This window comes from Suricata suricatta, chromosome 5, assembly GCF_006229205.1.
Source record: "Suricata suricatta isolate VVHF042 chromosome 5, meerkat_22Aug2017_6uvM2_HiC, whole genome shotgun sequence".
NCBI lineage: Eukaryota > Metazoa > Chordata > Mammalia > Carnivora > Herpestidae > Suricata > Suricata suricatta.
The window spans coordinates 48,406,991-48,422,885 of NC_043704.1; the positions used below are offsets into that span (position 1 = coordinate 48,406,991).

The window sequence follows — 15,895 nt, forward strand, 5'->3', positions numbered from 1 at the left end:
CATCTAATCAGAGGAACCAAAACATGAAAGGATGAAAATGAGTGAAAACAGTTTAGACACATGGACATCATCCAGCAGACCAAGATATGCATTACAGTGGTCTCAGAAGGAGGAGAAAGAAAGGGGCAGAAAACTCATTCAAAGAAATACTGGCTAAAAAGTTTCTTAACCTGGGGAAAGAAACAGACATCTAGATCCAGGAAGTCCAAGAAGTTCCATATAGAAGAATCTAAAGATGTTCACACTAAAATACATTATAATTAAGCTGTCAAAAGTTAAGGAGAAGATCTAAAAGAAGCAAGGAAAAGCAACTTGTTTCATGCAAAGAACTTTCATAACTATCAGCAGATTTTTCAGGAGGAACTCTCAGACCAGAAGGGTGTGGCCTGATATATTCAACATGCTAAAACAAATACAAACCAATCCGTCAGCAAAATTGTCCTTCAGAATTGAAACAGAGGCAGTGTTTAAAAAAAAAAAGCTGAGAATTTATCACCACTATACTGGCTTTACAGGAAATGTGAGAGTTCTAGCTGAAACTAAATGATGCCAACTAGTTACAAAAAATATCCAAAAGTATAAAACTCACTGGTAAAGGTAAATACGTAGTTAAATACAGAATACTCTAATCATGGTGCAGTAAATGACTTATAACTCTAATTTAAAGGTTAAAAAAGAAAAATATTAACCATATTACAACAATCTGTCAATGATTACAACAATGTGAGGAAAGATAAATTGTGACATCAAAAACAATGTAGAGGGGAGAGAAAAGCATAGAGCTTTTTTATGTTTGAAGTTAAGTTGTTTTATGCTTAAAATAGACTGTCATAAATGTTTTATGAAAACCTCATGGTAACAAAAGCAATAACCTATAATAGATACACAAAAGATGAAGAGAAAGCAATCTAAGTTTACCACTACAGAAAACAGAGCAAAAGAGGAAATAAAGGTTATAAAATAATCAGAAAACAATGAACAAAGTAGCAATAGTAAGTCCCTACCTATTAACTTTAAATGTCAATTGACTAAATTCTCCAATCCAAGTACAGAGTGTCTTTATAGACAAAAAATAAAAACCACGTAAATGCTGCTTACAAGAGCCTCACTTCAGCTTTAAGGACACATACAGACTAAAGGTGAAGAGGTGGAAAAATATATATCATTCAGATGGGAAGCAAAAGCAGGGGTACCATCCAGACAGAAAATTAATAATGAAACATTGGACTTACACTACACATAATACTGAATGGATCTAACACATTTATAGAACATTTCATCTGAATACATATTCTCAAGCACACATGCAATATTCTGTAGGATAGATTATATTTTAGGCCATAACAAGTCTTGAGAAATTAAAGAAAACAAATCAAATCAGGCATTTTTTCCCTAACCATAATGGTAAGAAACTAAAAATAAATTATATGAAGAAAATTGGAAAATTGACAAATACATGGAGATTAAACAATATGCTCTTGAGCAACCAATGGGTCCAAGAAGAAATCAAGAGTAATCAAAAAATATCTTGAGACAAATGAAAATGAAAATGCAACATACCAAAACTTATGAGATGCAGCAAATGCAATTTGAGGAGAGAAATATATAATGATGAATGCCTCCATTAACAAAAAAAGGTATCAATTAACCTAACTTTACAGCTAAAAGAACTAGAAAAAGAACAAACTAAGCCCAAATTTGGTAGAAGAAAGGAAATAACAAAGATCAGAACAGAAAAAAATGAAGTAGAGAACTAGAAAACAATAGAAAAGATCACTGAAACCAAGAGCTGTTTTTCCAAAAGATACAGTTGACAAGCTTTTAGTTAGAGTAGCTAAGAAAAAAGAAGACTGAAATAAAATCAGATATGAAAGAAGAGACATTACAACTGATTTCACAAAAATCCAAAGGATTGTAAGAGACTACTATAAGCCATTATACTCCAACAAATTACATAATGTAGAAAAAATGGAATTATTCCTAGACGTATTAAGCCTATCAAGACTGAATGATGAAGAAATAGATAATCTGAACAGACCATGATCCAATGGGATTCAGTCCAGCAACACAAGGATGGTTCAACATGCATAAATCAATCAATGTGATGCACCACATTAACAACTTAAGTGATAATTTATATGATCTCAATAGATGCTGAAAAGCATTAGACAAAATTTAACATACTTTTATGACAAAAGTCTCAACAAAGTTGGAAAGTGGGAATGTTTCTTAACATAATAAAGGCCACATATGACCAGCCCACAGTTAACATCATACTCAATAGTGAAAAGTTGAAAACTTTCTCCCTAGATCAGGAATAAGACAAGAATGCCCACTCTTGCCACTTTTATTTGCTGTAATACTGAAAGTTTTAATGAGAGCAATTAGGCAAGAAAAACAAATATGAGCCATGCAAAGCAGAAAGGAAGAAGTACAACCATCTCTATTTGCAGATGACATGATATTATATATAGAAAATCCTAAACACTTCACCAAACACTGTTAGAATAAATAAATTCAGTCAAGTTGCAGGATAAAAAATCAGTATATGAAATTCAGTTGTGTTTTTATATACCAACAATGAACTTTCAGAAAGAGAAATTAAGAAAACAATCCCATTTTTAATAGCATCAACAAAATAAAATATTTAGGAATAACTTTATCTAAGGAGGTAAAAGATCTGCACACTGAAAACAATAAGACATAATTGAGGAAAACAAATAAATAGACATTTCATGTCAATGGATTAGAAGAATTAATATGTTAAAATTTCCCTACTATCCAAAGCAATCTATAGATTCAATGCAATTGCTATCAAAATTCCAATGGCATTTTTCACAAAAATAGAACAATCAACCTATAATTTGTATGGAACTATAAAAGACCCAAATGGCCCAAGCAATCTGAGAAATAACAGAGCTGAAAGCTCTATCCTGGATTTCCAACTATATTGCAAAGCTTCAATAATCAAAAACAGTATGGTATTGGCATAAAAACAGAAAAATAGATCAATGGAACATAATAGCACAAAAATAAACTCACCCATATATGGTCAATTAATTTATGACAAAGGAGACAAGAATATGCAATTGGGAAAAGGACAGTCTCTTCAATAAATGGTCTTGGGAAAACGGGACAGCTACATGCAGAAGAATTAAACTTGACCACTATCTTAACACCATACACAAAATTAACTCAGAATGGATTAAATACTTAAATATAAGATCTGCAACCATAAAACTCCTGGAAGAAAACCTTGTGAGTAATCTCCTTGACATTTGTCTTGGCAATGAGTGTTTGGATTTGATGCCAAAAGCAAAGGGAACAAAAGCTAAAATAAACAAGTAGGACTACATCAAACTAACAAGCTTCTGCAAAGTAAAGGAAGCCACCCTGTAACTGCTTGTTGGTGTGAGTGGTTTCGTTGGCTAATTTTACCCCCACATAGTTTTAAATATTTGAGCCCTATTCAGGTGGGACTTCAGTCAGAGGGAAAGAAATTGAAAAGTAGAATATGAAAAAATAAGTAATAGGCCCTCAAATAGGGAAAGAGAAATCCAATCAATCAGTTACCCAAGCCTTTCTGGATATGTGCCATATGCAGATATTGTATTGACCTGGGAATACAGACAAAGAGCCAAAAAGGGCAGAACTGGAGGGACACGATTAGAGGATAAAAGAAGTTCCAATCAGGGACAAAGGGCAGAGGAGCAAGGCATCAGCTGGCATGAGGTATCATCAACCAGTGACAAGTATGCCCTCTGGGACATTCTCAGATCTCTCATTTAGACAGGGAGGGACAAGAAATTCCAGATCTGGGCTGCACTCTTAAGTCTACGGTGCTGCTAAGAGTTTCTGGCATGCTCCTCCCCACCCCCCCAACAGATACTAAGGAATTCTAAGTGAAAAGTAATTAAAAGAAAATGTTTATGTGAAAAGAATAACTGCTCTCTCTACAGACTAGTGGAGTTCCATGGGCTTAGCTATCCTTTTGCCAGAAGAAAAGTTGCAAAACTGATTAATCCCTTCAATTTCTTCCTCTTTAATGGTGAACTGATTGTTCTGCCGCCCACACCCACAATGAAACTCAATACAGTGCCTAATGCTCTAGTAGCTTATTTTACTCCTTGAGAAAAGACCTTGAAAAGTTAATACACAATCTGCAGGGCACAGAATTGCACAAAAACACTATGAATAAGCATATAATGGCTGTTCCACATGCCTACTTCGTTCAGCCACGTTTATAGTTTATGAGAAGTTGCTGCCTCTATTCCAGTTTACTTTTTGCACCAAGATTTTATTAAATCAAACAATGTAAACAATATTCCCAAACTGTCTTTGTTGTCAGTTACAGGAAACTTTAGTATGTTTTAACTTTAGAGGGAGAACTGTTCTCTAGAATCCTCCCAAGCCACAGAGGACGGAAGTACAGGAGTAGGTTATATGAACTTGATTCGCTTTAATTACCAGACAGAATACATTGTGCATAGGAAATTTCCGGGATCCCATGTAAATCTGGCACACACAATGGATTCTTTAGTTTTCTTAGTCAAGTGAGGAGAGAAGGGCTCACCTGAAGAGATTACAGGGCTTTTTGTTGGTTTTTACTGTATAGCAATTAGGTGTGTCCATCTATCCTGTCCAATCTGTTCATCAGGGAGAACACAGTCTAACAGTGGGTTATCCAAATGTGAGCTAGGAACAATTTGCCTAGAAAAAAATTGGAGGCCACAGCCACAAAGAAAAATGCCTTATCTACTTCTGTAACAGAAGGACAAGTCTACTTGCTCTAAGGCTTGACCTAGATTTTTATTTTACTTCAGTTCCAGTTTCCCACTGATTCTATGCATGTCTTTGGATATCATAAGAATATATCATTTTAGAGGTGGGAGAGACTCCAAGATCAATTTACCTCACACTTCCTGTCCCCATAGGCAGTGGTACAAAACTTACTGTTGCAGTCATATCCCTTATCAATAAGTTCTGTTCACAGAACTAAAAATAACCATAGTTGTCTTTACACACCAAGTGGGTGGCTGTACAAGGAGAGGCTCTTCTTAGTATTTTTTCTTTTAGCTCAACAAGAGCCACACACTGAGGTATCACGGGGGAAATAAATGGAAAATATATATTGGTGAGTGGGCTAGGTGGGCACTGATTCAGGTGGATACCAACATATCTCTATTTTCTTTGTATTTTAGGGGTTGGGGGAGGATGGGTCTTGCAAAGAAAGAGATGGAATTGTGTCATAGCACTGTGCCCCTGTTAGCACACATCTCCTGTGTGAATGACTAAAATAGGGCTCTACAGCAACAGCCCTCTGCCCTGTGCACACGTATGACCGAAGCCCATCGTAGCTGCGTGCATCTGTTGGCAAGACTTGGGGGGTCCCCGCTGTGCCACCATTGGCACTGCAGTCCGGTGCCCCAGAGCAGCCATGAGGCTTCACTCTCTACGGAAGAAACATCTCACACCCTGCATGCAACCAAACTGTCCTTCAGCAAGACAGCTGGCTGGATGGTCCCTTCCTGTGGACTATTTTTTGAGCTTTTGCAGAGGAGGTTAAAAAACAAAAAACCTGGCTAAAATGTAAAATCAGGCAGGGAGAAAGTCATCATATACTATGAGAAGAAAAAGGTAACACAGTCCCCTGTGCTTTTGGTTCTAGACTAGTGTGTGAACATTTAAAATTTTTAACCCAAAAAGCTCTTGAGATCTATTTTCTCTGCATTAATTCTCTTGGGTTAAATGTTCTAACACCAAGCTCTGCTCCCCCCATTTTGGTGTATAATAAATGATTAGCCTGTAATTATCACCTATTTTTAGATCCTGTCATTTTTAGTCAGGACAAATGATAGAAAATGCTACAAAAATAAATTATATACACGTGTCTCTTGAAATTGGAACACATTTACAGTAATTCTTTCAAAATTTATTATCTTCTAGCTTTTCAAATAGTGTATCCCAGAACCTCATGGTGGCGGGGGAGGGGGTGGGGGTTGAATTTTACCAACTATAATTCAAAGTTTGCCCGTTGGGAATTCAACAGGCACTGAAATGTTACTGAAGTCTTTGCAGGTAATAAAAACCACCTGGTGGCTATGTGCTGTACATACTTCCTCTTTATTTTATAGCATGCCTTTTATTAGCATTAATCTTGGATCATGGCTGGGCAGAAAAGATATAATGGAAAGAAATCATGCCTTAACAACTTAAGATAGTATGGAAAGAGCTTACATCGAAAAAGCCTACAAACCTAAATTTGGAACTCGTAATTTTATTATTCTGGCTGTAAACTTGCTGTCAGTAGTAACTTTGAGGACTACTTGTATTTCACCTAAGTGGTGCACATGGACATGATTTGAAAGGACAATTCTATTGTTAGTCTTTCTTTTCTTGCCAGCCTGTTCTAGTCAATTATTTCCTTTACCATCAAGTTCTAGTCTCAAGTGTTGGGTGAGGCCTTCTTTCTTCTAAATTGTAGAACTTCAGTATAAGTCCTATGTGGTCTTTTATGCTGTCTTGTGATGCTGTCTGGCTGTTTCATGGCTATTAGTTTAGTTTCCCCAGGTGCTTCTAGGCTTTAGAAATTTCAGATTAAACGAAATAATTTGACTTCAATGTATTCTTCCTTAACTCATGAAGTTATTTTGATTAATAGAAGTTTCAAATCATAATTTTAATACTTCAGCTGAAGACATTTTTTGGCCCATTAAATGGACAAATTCATCTCTAGCATACCTGTTAAGTAAACATAGAATGCATTCCCACTCACTGTGGTCTGGGATCTACTAAACTACCTGACTACTACAAGGTTCCACATACTGTAAACAATTTTCACCAGAGCACCTTTATATCCATGTGTATTATATCTGCTACCAATGGGGAAATGTTTTTCAAACTGCTGATATACAACTTAAAAATTTTTTTTAATGTTTTAATTTATTTTTGAGAGAGAAAGAGAGAGAGACAGCGTAATCAGGGGAGGGTCAGAGAGAGAAGGAGTCACAGGATCTGAATATAGGCTCCAGGCTCTGAGCTAGTGGTCAGCATAGAGCCTGACGTGGGGCTTGAACCCATGAACCGTGAGATCATGACCTGAGTCGAAGTTGGAGGTTTAACTGACTGAGCCACCCAGGAGCCCCTCAAACTGCTGATATGCAACTTTTAAATAATGGCCCATTAGGAACTATCAATATAATCCTGGTCGAATCATATGTATGAGCATCAACAGTCTTTATGTCTGAACTGGATTTCAATCAATTATACCAAATCTAAAAATAACATAAAATAAACCAAATACAGACACATTGAGTGGCCCAAAATTTATGCCAACTGGAAAAACCTGGCACAGGATTCTGATTTCAGGGATTCCTATGCTTAATATTACTTTTTCCCAAAGATGATTCCAGAAAGGACCTTGTTTGGGCTTTGCTTGTCCTGAGATGAGAATAGTTGTAGGGGTCCCTCTTTTGAAGACCAACCGATGAAGGACAGGAGTGACAAGCAAGATGGCTACCTTAGGGTGGGATACAGTGGACACGACTGTAAATCCCACAATTAGTGTATTTCCTACAACTGAGGTAAACTCCAGAAACAATTAGCATAACTCGCATAACAATTTCTAGCAGAAGCTAGATGTGAACTCCATGACTGTGATTCCAGAACGAAATGCAGCTTAGCCCAGAGGTATTTTGTCTTATGCACCTACTTGGCCAAATAAGCAAGATACCAAAATGGCACTCTTGCAAGACATTAGCAAAAATTTTTTTTTGTTAGCTTTATTCAACCAACTGTTACTCATTATAAGTAGCTCTAGAGTCAAAAGTGATTATTCAAACTAAATCAACGTCAGAAAAAACTAAATTGAAAGTTGGAGTAAGTCACTCTCAGTTACCATCTTTCTGGCCCTTCCCATCTCTTAACCAAGTTCCTTGATCTGGCACAACATGGCTTCCACCTCTCATTGCTTCCCCTGCCTGTGTCCGCTTTTCACCCCGCACACTCATGAAAGTAGCTGATTGTTCACTGCACACAGTCATGCCACTTGGCCATCTGCACTGACATGTGCTAGTCTCTCTGACATTTCTTTCCCCTACCACAGTTACCTAGCTAACTCCTTCCTACTCATCCTTGAAGCCTGAACCCAGGTGTCACCTCCTTCAGGACGTTTTCCCAATTTCCCCAGACTTTGCAAAGTGTCACCCACTCTGTGCTCCCCTTGCACCTTGTATACATTTTTGTCAGGTCTCACCACTTTGTGTAGAATCACCAGTTACTAATGGACTACCCCACTACCTCAAGTCCTCAAGGGCAGGCACCATGTTTATTCAGTGTTGTAGTCACACTAAGCACACTGTTAACACTTAATAAATGATAGCAGAGTGAAACACAAACCTTTTACAGACAAATCAGGTTTAAAATGTCACTTAAATAATTATTTTCTACTTCTTCTCATGAGTCATAGGTCAACGTTGAAAATGAAATTTTGAAAGCCTAATTCAGAAAAGGAACACAATGAATATTTAGAAATTGGATGCTTTTCAATATGTTTTCGGTGTATTAAGTGGAATAAAAAGCAAGAAACTATAAAGAAAAAAAATCCATGTTCTGTAAGCCCAAATTCACCTATTTAAAAGTCCAATTACAGAACTTTTTCTTTTTTACTCTTTCCTTAAAATATGTTGTTAAAAATAGTCTCTCTCCCTGTTAATCTATCTCAGGAAACAGGACCAAGACCATCAAATGAGGTTTTACTGAAATACATGCTTATTTTGGCTAACTTAAACCCTTTAAAAAATTAGCAGCTGTAAAATTTTCCATATTACAGCTCAAAATAGAGAACTTTACAGAAAAAAAATGCTTGTGGAAAGTATTATATTTGTAGTCTAGGACTACAGTTTATACACAGCAAACCATCTACAATTAACTAGATGCTTCCTTTTTTTCCTGAAAATATTATCAGAGTTTCCTTGTTGTCAGAACTATAATAGGCTCTTTTGAGTGTTATAATCAATACTTGATTCAATTCAATCAACTGATGACAATGGAAGATAGAAGTAAAACTTATGAAAAAATTTTCTAATGTTGGAGTTCTAGTCTTTGTCTCTGCTGATCTTTGTAAATACCGTGAAATATTTTTAAGCCGTGAAATATTTGGAAAAATTTGCGATTGTGTCTGAAAATTGATCTCTGTTGCTTGGTGTACTTCACTTAAGATGTGAAGATATTTTTGTTTTAACTGAAAGCACAGACGGTGTATTATATAGTGTTTTGGAATTTGAGTAAAGAAATTGATTTTTCACAGAGAGTGATATTTAGTCCCCAAATGAACTTAGTACATTGGCTTTTTTAAGGAAATGCATGGCTATATTCATTTGAGAACTTCCTTGAACAATAAGTTTGATGATTTAGCCATGTTAAACAAAACAAAACACAAAACAAAACCTTCCCTGTTACATTTTTAGAAGCATATAAAGCTTATTTATATTTTTCTTCCAATACAGTGAGCTGATAAAATATTGGATATTTTAGATTAAAAAAAATGACAAAACCATACCATAATGTAAACAGCCCTGTACAAATAGGTAATAAGAGATGCCAAGAAAAGTTGTTTGTTACAGACCATCAATAAATTTATGTATATCTATTTTCAAAAATGGATTCTCATTTGTTGATGATAAAAAGACTCAAGACAAAAAGACTGCTAGGCCTGAGAATGGTCTGTAGTTATTTTAAGCATTAACTATCACAGGCTTTCATCCGCATTTGTTACATAGCTTTTATATCCTTGCCCTCTTTCCAGCAAACAGAACAGCAAAGTCTTCTGTTTCACGTTTAGTTTATATCATACACACTCCTCTTGTGTCTCATCCACAGACTTTTCCTTCTCTCCATTTTGATATTTAATATCAACATTTGGTATTAACAATCTTCTATTTTTCAGCATTTTCACCTACAGTGTTAACTTAGAAGACCAGCTTGTCAGCTGTTGTATCCGCACCAGTAATTGGTGTATTTGTAAAACATGACTCTAGAGGTATCTACTGCTTTGCACAGAAAGCCAAAGAATGAAATGCAAACTACACTGTCCCTTAAGACAGAGATGGATGAGGTCATTTCATTCCTTTGTGATGACTTTTGTACGGTCAGGATTCACCCGGAATAGCACAGCTGGCTTACCTTGTATCTGGTTTTAGATTTTCTACTGTGGAGAAAGTTTGATTTGTAATTTGAATGGACTTGTTCTTCCCACTGAATGACCCATTTTCTCTGGATATAACTTCATATTCTGAAAAGCAAAAAAGTCAACAAATACATGTCTTTATGTCCCAGCTGATTTAATTGTTCTTAAGGCTAACCGCATCATAAAGTCACTCTCATGTAAGTGTGTAGTTCTTGAGATGTACTGATCTTATATATTAGCCATTTGCGGACGGAGATGGCCAGCGAATGATGAAGATCCCACAGCATTTTGGGAGGTGCTCATTGACCACATCTGCTTTCCCTTTACTGGAACACAAAAAGCCGAGGAACTGTGAAGACTGATGATGTCCCTGTGGTAGCTTTGGATACTGGTAACTAGTGATTTTGTCAGGCAAGTGAAATGGTCCATCATTATTGAAAAGCCCAGTGTGGGGAAAGTGCTGTGAGAAGTGGTACTTAAGTAGAAGGCATGTTTCTCCTCTGTGGGGCTTTATAGTGTAGCTAGGGAAAAGACCACTCATACATGGTCCTGCTGCAAAAATAAAAACTTCTTTGGGTTTAAAACCATGCAGCAAATAGCAGTTAACCAAATAATGAATGATAGTTCATTACTGTGAACTATAGAATTATGGGATTTTTCTACCTACTGCTTACATAAGTTACAAAAGATGTGTACATAGTGTTTACATATGCTTCCTTGAAAATAATCCTTGTTTTTTAAATCATGACCTTAAAGTATGCATGGAGCTATACATAAATTTCACCTAAAGGCATATTTCTATGAACTTGCAGGGCTAATCGAGAGAAGGGCTTTGAGAGGGCTTTTTTAAAAAATAATTTATAAATTTGTTAATGGCTTTTCCAGTTCTTATTTGGGGTTTAGCGTAATGTATGTGACAAGATCACACAGAAGATTCAAAACTCAACAAATAGAAAAAAAATATTTCTACTCAAAATCAGCTCTGTGAGTATGAAGAAATATACAAGTGGGCCGTCAGGGAAAGTGGGAAAACTGCAAAGGGGGTGGCAATTTAGCAGGGATTCTATTAGTACTAAGACAAAAAAGGTGGGGGTTGGAGACTGGTTGTAAAACTCAAACTATGGAAAGACTGGAAGACATAATCACCAATTTTAATTTGGGAAGGATTTTTAATGGTCTATTATAAAAATCAAAAAAGGGTGGCTCTTCCTGAATAATTTTGTATGACAATGCTTCCAAAAATTCAAAATTAAACCAGAAGGGAACTGTATCTGGATACATTAGCACAGCTACCAAATGACTAATGGCCAGGTATTTAGTGTTCTTTTCTCAGACCCTTCGTCCCCAACCTATTTGCCAGTTGGCTTTCTATTCTTAAAGAGGGTAAAAACGGAAGGACGGGGAGGACACTAAATTCAAATATATCCATTTTATATCTGTTTCTCAGCTGTGAAGCAGTATTTACTAGATAGGTAAAGATGGCAGTAATTAAAATGTAATTAAAATAGATTTTTAAAAAATGGAAACTGCTTATTGGATACAGGGTTAGCTATGCTACTGATGAGGGACCCAAAACACTTATGACTTTTCTTTTAAAGTAAAGGTGGAGGGGGCTACTCCAAAGGATTACAGGAGTGCTGTTTTAAAGGGGTGCATGCACCCCAATGTTTATAGCAGCATTATCAACAATAGCTAAAGTATGGAAAGAGTCCAAATGTCCATTGTCTAATGAATGGATAAAGAAGATGTGGTGTGTATGTACACACACACACACACACACACACACACACACACACACACACACACTGGAGTATCAGCGGCCAAAAAGAATGAAACCTTGCCATTTGCAACAATATGGATGGAACTAGAGACTATTATGCTAAGCGAAATAAGTCAGAGAAAGACAAATACCATATGACTTCATTAATTACATAGAATTTAAGATACAAAACTGATGAACATAAGGAAAGGGAAACAAAACTAGTATGAAAACAGAGAGGGGACAGCCCATAAGAGACTCTTAAATCCAGAGAACAAACCAAGGGTTGCTGGAGGGGTGTTGGGTGGAGGGCTGGGTTGGGCTAAATGGGCAAAGAGCATTAAGCAGGACACTTGTTGGGATGAGTACTGGGTGTTACACAAATTCTACTTCTGAAAATATTATTATACTGTATGTTAACTAACTTGGATTTAAAATTTTAAAATCTATAAAATTTTAAACAATAAAAACAAAATGTTAAAAACACCAAAAGGCTACTACGTGGCTCATTGAAAAGTGATAGACTAAGCCACTTGACCTGACCTCAGTTTGTAAAATGTCAACAATATCTCTTCATAGGGCTGCTTGTGGGGATTAAATTAAGAATATACAGAAAGTGCTCAATAATATTTTGCATATGTTTTGTTCAACAGGTGATACCTATTATTGTTAGTGCTTATTATCCCTGAGTTGTGTTTTGAAACTAGGGTCACAAAAATTTGAAAGATTTCAGTTGGAAAGATTCAAGTGCTGCTTAGTAACCCAAAGAAAAATTTGTATGACACTCCCATTGAATTTGCATGAAAACACTTTCAAGAAACACCTTTGGCATGGGACATTAATCACGGACTATGTAATATTCTTTTTAATACTACCCCAGACTCTTAGTATCAAACTCTTCCTGAATATCTTCTCCAATTTTCTTTTGACTCAGATTTTTTTTTCTTTTTTTTTTTCAATGCTCATTTCCTAGAAATAGAATTTATTGTCAGATTGGCTTATATACAACACCCAGTGCTCATCCCAAGTGCCTCCCTCAATGCCCATCACCCATTTCCCCCCTTCCCCCACCTCCCACCATCCACCTTCAGTATGTTCTCTGTATTTAAAGTCTCTTGTGGTTTGCCTCCCTCCCTCTCTGTAACTATTTTTCTCCCTTCTGCTGCCCATGGACTTTTGTTAAGTTTCTCAAGATCCACATATGAGTGAAAACATTTATCTGTCCTTCTCTGACTTATTTCACTCAGCATAATACCTTCCAGTTCCATCCACGCTGCTGCAAATGGCATGATTTCATTCTTTCTCGTTGGCCAGTAGTACTCCATTGTATATATGAACCACATCTCCTTGATCCATTCGTCAGGTGATGGACTTGGGCTCTTTCCATGTTTTGGCGATTGTTGACATTGCTGCTATGAACATTGGGGTACATGTGCTCCTATGCATCAGCATTTCTGTCTCTCTTGGGTAAATCCCCAGCAATGCTATTGCTGGGTCATAAGGGAGTTCTATCGATAGTTTTTTGAGGAACCTCCACACTGTTTTCCAGAGCAGCTGAACCAGTTTACATTGCCACCAACAGTGTAGGAGGGTGCCCGTCTCTCCACACCCTCGCCAGCATCTATAGTTTCCTGATTTGTTCATTTTAGCCCCTCTGACTGGTGTGAGGTGGTATCTCAGTGTGGTTTTCATTTTTATTTCCCTGATGATGAGTGATGTTGAGCATCATTTCATGTGTCGTTGGACTCAGTTTTAAATGTTCATTTAATACAATTTTTATCTTTAAAGATTCAAGTTTTCAAAATGGATATAGAAATTACCTTTATAATTAGAAAACATACATAGAATTTCAGAATTCTAGTTTTTGAATGTTTATTCTTGGGCTTTGTAAATATACCTTTCATTTGTAATGCTTTAAAGCAATTGTAAATTGCTTTTTCATAAATCCACCATACCATAAAAATGGAACATTAATGCTTGAAATGAGTATTTATAGACTCATTCTGAGTATATTTCAGAAGGTAAAACAGCCAGTTAGTATGTGTCCATATTTTTTACTTTAAGATATGGAGTTTTATTGATAAATTCCTTAACAGTAAAGAGATAAGGTATCTATAAAGAAGTAACACTGAATAATTGGTCTTCCCGCCCCCCCCCGAAGTTATTATTGCCCTATTATAAGATAATTTACTTAACAGAAAAAAACCTACTTATTGTAAAGTTTGAGAAATCACAGTCTCTAGTCATGAAAATAATAAGGGTGACACTATTTCTACCAGTCCTACTATTGCTACTACTGACAAACATTAATTTAACAGCTTCTAACTTACACTGCACATTCAAATTCTGTTTAATTTTATCCTCATGATAAGCTATCCTCAGCTTATCATGAGGATAACAATGGAGGTTATTATTATTATTACAAATAAGAAAACTAAAACAAGGAAGTAAATTGCATACCCAAACTGCATATAGAGAACACAGCCAGTATGGGATTTAAATCTATGTTGGTGTGCTCTTGGCATATCACAAAGCACTACCCCATAACTAATTTAAGTTGTCCAAGGACTCAGGCTCTGGCCCATTTCTCAGGTGTATCTATTTCTACTTTAGTGTAGAAGGGACATGTAGAAGCAACTGAATTTGGATGTATTTATTATAGGTAATATGTGCCTGCCAATTAAAAGATTACAGACAGAAGCCAACTAAGGGAATAAAGAATATGTCTCCCTTCCTTTTTGTTATCTTTCTCAATTCTTTTTTTGTAAAGACATTTCCAGTGATTTGAGAATTAATTGCTGTATTATCTGAGCTACTGGTCTATAAAAGATTATGTTTGAAATAAAATAAAATAAGATAAAATAAAATAAAATAAGATAAAAATAAACAAAAGTGCGAAAAATTGGAGAGACTGTTACGCTATATGGTCCAACATTTAAATACAGACTAGGTGAGTAATATTAAATATGGATTTATTTCTATCTAGAAAATATTATAGCTAAAATGATATGGACCTTTAGCTTTTAGATCCATAAAAGCTGTTATTCTAAGTCCAGTATCTTGTGAAAGATCGCAAGCAGCCCATTAACATTTAGTAACAATGTTACAAAAGGAATTGTCTAAATAGGTAAAGTATACCCTGTTCATTATTCTTTGGAGATTGTAAATTTATACAATTAAAAAAAGTCTCATGATGAACTGGAAAGGAAAATCACTTTGCTTTTAAAACGTTAAATCAGAAACTGACACACCAAAGTGAATATATATTAAATGTATTAGATTTTAGATATATTAACCAATTCCAACTTGATGTCCCATATCTTTAAGGCAGATGAAATGTTACAGTTCATTTGGTTTTATGGTAACTAAGCCTCGGGCTGTCAGGAGAACTCCCTATTGGCACAGTAGATGAATTGGGAGATTTGGACTTTTTAATCCATGTAGATAGTCAATGCTTAGAGATTTATGGTTTTTTAGATACTGGGGTGGTAGCACCTACTGGCGTAGTCCCAAGTAAAGAAGCAGGACTAGACAAGTCCCCAGGAAACATGAGCAGTGGCTGGTTCTTTCTCAAAACAAAGGCAAGGTCTGTATGAGAAATGATATTCACAGAATACTGTTTAAATTTAAAAAAAAAAACCCAGCTAAGCAAAGATAGGCTGCTTATAGTGGAAGTTGCCCAGACCAAACGGTTTTGTCTGAGGAGAAATAGCTGCTGTTTACTCCTTTATTCACAGAAAATATTTTGACTGAATCACCCACTCCCCGTTTCCCCTGTACACTTCCTTCCACCCATCCTGATAGCTCCTTGGTGGCCCCTCTAGACCGTGTCTACCCGTCCCATGCATAGCGAGGCACTGGAGTGGGGCATGTGAACTACTGTTCGCTATATTCCTCTAGCTGACTCAGCCCCTTACCTTCCCTCCCCCCTCTCGAGTTCGACTAACCTG

General features: G+C 36.2%; 1 protein-coding gene across 1 annotated transcript in view; it reads right to left on the minus strand.

Moving 5' to 3' along the window:
• ABI3BP (ABI family member 3 binding protein) overlaps window positions 1-15,895 on the minus strand; it is a 193,955-nt gene that overhangs the window by 10,439 nt on the left and 167,621 nt on the right. Inside the window, exon 58 of the mRNA XM_029938697.1 lies at window positions 10,183-10,291. Within this exon, the coding sequence (XP_029794557.1) occupies window positions 10,183-10,291 (109 nt within the window). The remainder of the gene's footprint in view (window positions 1-10,182; window positions 10,292-15,895) is intronic.